At 51.7% G+C, this 4,084-nt stretch overlaps 1 protein-coding gene across 1 annotated transcript; it reads left to right on the top strand.

Annotated features, from left to right (window-relative positions):
* Window positions 1–977: 977 nt before the first annotated feature.
* On the top strand, window positions 978–3,862 carry LOC118753338 (the record flags this gene model as incomplete). The annotated part of the gene is made up of 2 exons (XM_036488213.1): window positions 978–2,237; window positions 3,467–3,862. Coding segments are annotated over exons 1-2 (1,656 nt in total), but the record flags the coding sequence as incomplete, so codon positions are not given.
* Between the last annotated feature and the right edge of the window lie 222 nt (window positions 3,863–4,084).

Genomic DNA, 4,084 nt, shown 5'->3' with positions numbered 1-4,084 from the left:
CGACACCGCAACGCTGAACGCCGACTCTCTGGGCTGGATATACCTACTGAAAAAAGAGAGATTAGTGGAGGAATGCAGACAACACCAGTTACCAGTTGAAGGGAACACAGTCGCAGAGCTACGGAGTGCTCTAAGCCACTTCATCAAAACCAAGCGAAGTAGAAGATCAACCGAAAATCTCCTAAAAGAACTAGAAATGGAGATCACCGCTGAAGAAGCCAGTATAGCGAAGTCCTTACCCGAAGTCACCCCAGCCATAAAACTGGGCGAATCATTCCTACACTCCGAAGGAGCAAAACTAGCAGCTCCTCAGCGAGACAGATTTAGTAACGCCGAAGTAATGAGTACTGTCCGTCGTTGGGACGTACACTATTCCGGCGGCGATGCCCTGCACGACTTCTTGGATCGGATTGAGGAACTGGCAGAATGCTACCAAATCCTGCCAGACCAACTCCTCCCAACCCTGCCCGAGATTTTACGCGGTAAAGCACTCCAATGGTTCCGCGTTCAGAGGCAACAAATAACCACCTGGGCTAGATTTCGTGCCGGGGCGGAAAAATTTTTTCTGCCCAAACGACACATAACGCAGCTAGAAGACACAATTCGCCAGCGGAAACAGATGCACAGGGAAAAGGCCAAGGACTACATCCTCGCCCTCCAGACACTCATCCGACAACATCCGGTCATGTGCCACGAAAACCACCTAGAACGTATTTATGACGGTCTGCGAGTCGAATACCGACTCTTCGTAAAAAGAAGCGAGCTCCAAACCATCGATGAGCTCATGGAGCTCACCGATGAGTATGAACTGCTCAAAAACGAAGAAGCCAGACAAAGTAGACAAGCGGCACACAGCCTTTCCACCATAAGTAACCGGTACGACGCAAGGAACACCTGCTGGCGCTGCAAAAGGCGTGGGCACCAGCGTTACCATTGTCACTACCCACGGCGACTGTTCTGTTCCCGTTGCGGTCAAGATGGAACTCTCTCCAGAAACTGCCCATGCCCCAAATCAACCAATACCGCGCCACCCATCGCCCAAGCCACTGCAATCCGAATGGAGAAGTATCGACGGTCGCTTCTACGCCGACGTCACCATCGAAGGCCTACACGTACGAGCACTGGTGGACACCGGAGCCACTCTAACATACGTAGACGACAGCACGCGCGTGCATTTAGAGCGACTCAACATCCAACCTCAGCCTAATAAGCGGAACGTCCAACTCGCGGATCAGACATGCGTTGCCAGTACACACACCTACCCCGTCAGAATCAAGTATAACGAGCGATCCACACGCACGGCGGTAGCAGTGATCCCGAACCTAGCAGAACGAATGATATTAGGAATGGACTTCCTGTCAAAGCGAGGCATTGTTGTGACCTTAGACGGCCAGCCACTAAATCCCGACACGTCACCGAGGCCCACACCCACATTGTGTTGCCTAACAGAACGGGCTCACTTAAATGAGGAACAAAATCAGGAATTAACACACTTCTTGGACCACAACAAAACGCTGTTCTCCAAAATCACCGGACCAAGTACAGCCGCCGAACACATCATTACACTGCGACACAACCAACCGCTGAAGCAGCGCTACTACCCGCGCAATCCCGCCATGCAGCAGGTAATAAATACCGAAGTGGACGAATTACTCACCGCTAACCGGATAGAACCCTCCAGGAGCGCATACAGCTCACCAATTGTATTAGTCAGAAAGAAACAAGGAACCTGGCGGATGTGCATTGATTATCGTCAACTCAATGCCGCTAGTGAACCCGACGCGTACCCACTGCCTCAAATCGGAGCCATTTTGGACCAGCTAAAAGAAGCAAAGTACATCTCAACCATCGACTTAAAGAACGGCTACTGGCAGATACCGTTAGCCAAGAAGTCTCGGCCATATACCGCCTTCACCGTTCCCGGCCGAGGACTTTTTCAATGGAAGGTAATGCCCTTCGGACTACACTCCGCCCCAGCCACCTTCCAACGCGCCCTCGACTCTATACTCGGCCCGGAATTGCAACCAAAAGTGTTCGCCTACTTAGACGATATCATCGTGCTAGGCGAAACGTTCACCGAACATATGACCTACTTACGCGAAGTCTTTCATAGACTTCAGAACCACAAAATGCAAATCAACTTCGAGAAATGCAGTTTTGTACAACAAAAACTACATTACTTGGGACACATCGTCAGCTCTGAAGGGATACACACCGACCCTGGAAAAGTAGCCGCGGTACGGGAAATGACTGCGCCCCGAACCATCAAGGAGCTTCGCCGCTTCCTTGGACTTGCCTCCTGGTACCGCCGCTTCATCGCTAACTTCTCGCGGCACCCCTCAACCAGTTACTCAAAAAGAACCAAACTTGGACATGGGGCGAATTACAGAACAACGCATTCGAGGCGCTCAAGGAAAAACTGACTTCCGCACCAATACTCTGCTGCCCAGACTTCAACCAACCATTTTTTCTACAAACCGACGCTAGCGGAGAAGGACTCGGCGTGGTCTTATTTCAGCGCCATTCGGATCAAGAGAAAGTCGTGGCCTATGCCAGTAGAAGTCTGTCAAACTTAGAAAAGCGTTACTCAGCTACGGAACAAGAATGTCTGGCTGTCCTGTGGGGAATTCGAAAAATGAGACCATACTTAGAAGGCTTCCAGTTCACTGTTATCACCGACCACCACCCCTCCGGGCGTCTGGCCAGATGGGCACTTGAGCTACAACAATACAACTTCGAGATCGAATACCGAAAGGGATCTTTAAACGTGGTGGCTGATGCACTATCACGATGCCCGCTGCCAGCCCCCAGCACAGAAGAAGACCTACTGTTCGCTTTGAATAGCCATCGTACGAGTTGGTACGACAGGAAGACACACCAAGTTCAGACGCAACCCGAACAAAACCCCGACTACCAGTGGATCAACAGCCGACTATTCCGACATATAGCACCAACAAATCCACTCTCCCGTGCCCCGCAATGGAAGCTCTGCATCCCCGCTAACCAAAGGAAAAAGATCCTTAAAGAAGTCCACGACGCCGCCGCGGCAGGACACCTCGGGATCAGGAAAACCCTCAAACGTGCACAAGAAAATTACTACTGGCCGGGGATGTATCGAGATGTAAGCAACCATGTGCGTGGGTGCCTGACGTGCGCAGCATACAAGGTGGAGCAACGACGCCCGGCAGGATTGATGGCTACGATGCAGTGCTCACGACCCTGGGAAATCGTCACCGCCGATTTCATCGGACCCCTCCCGCGCTCCAAACAGGGCAACACATGCCTCCTAGTCTTGGTGGATAAATTTTCCAAGTGGATCGAGTTGGTACCCGTCCGAAATGCCACCGCCTCAGCCGTAATCAAAGCTCTACGAGAAAGGGTGATTTACCGATATGGATGTCCGACCATTTTTCTTAGCGACAACGGAAAACAGTTTACCTCGACCACCTTGGCTACATTTCTCCAGAACCACCATATCGAACATCGATTCACGGCAGCATACGCCCCTCATGAAAATCCCACCGAAAGGGTCAACCGCGTCGTCAAGACAATGATCGGACAAAGATCACAACAAGACCACCGAACTTGGGACCAGGAAATACCGGAAATAGCCTTCGCCATAAACACAGCGCAGCACGAATCCACGCAAGCTTCGGCCGCCGAAATAAACTTCGGCCGCAGCCTCGCGGCACCGCAGCAGATACGGGCAGAAGGACCAACCCCCATAGAACCTCCCACCGCACGCCCTGACATTACAGAACTGTGGAAAGAAGTCGCTAAACACCTCGCCACGGCCGCCAAACAGCAAAAGAAATACTACGACTTACGTAGGCGCCCCTGGAAACCGAACATTGGAGACAAAGTAATGAAGAGGGATCACCCCCTCTCTTCAGCAATCGGGCACTTCGCACAAAAACTCGCACCCAAGTTTTCCGGACCCTACATCATCCTCTGCTACGTTTCCACGAATTCGGTCAAACTCGTCCATGCCGAACGACCCAACGGACCACAGACGCACGCCCACCTCCAAGATTTGAAACCATTTTCCGAACACTAACCGGCTATTCACAGACTGAGAAGGAAG

The sequence above is a fragment of the Rhagoletis pomonella genome, unplaced genomic scaffold (assembly GCF_013731165.1).
Source record: "Rhagoletis pomonella isolate Grant_MI unplaced genomic scaffold, Rhpom_1.0 Rhpom_scaffold_02369, whole genome shotgun sequence".
Taxonomy (NCBI): domain Eukaryota; kingdom Metazoa; phylum Arthropoda; class Insecta; order Diptera; family Tephritidae; genus Rhagoletis; species Rhagoletis pomonella.
The sequence above is the reverse complement of the archived record's forward strand: the minus strand, read 5'-3'. Positions and strand labels throughout refer to the sequence as shown.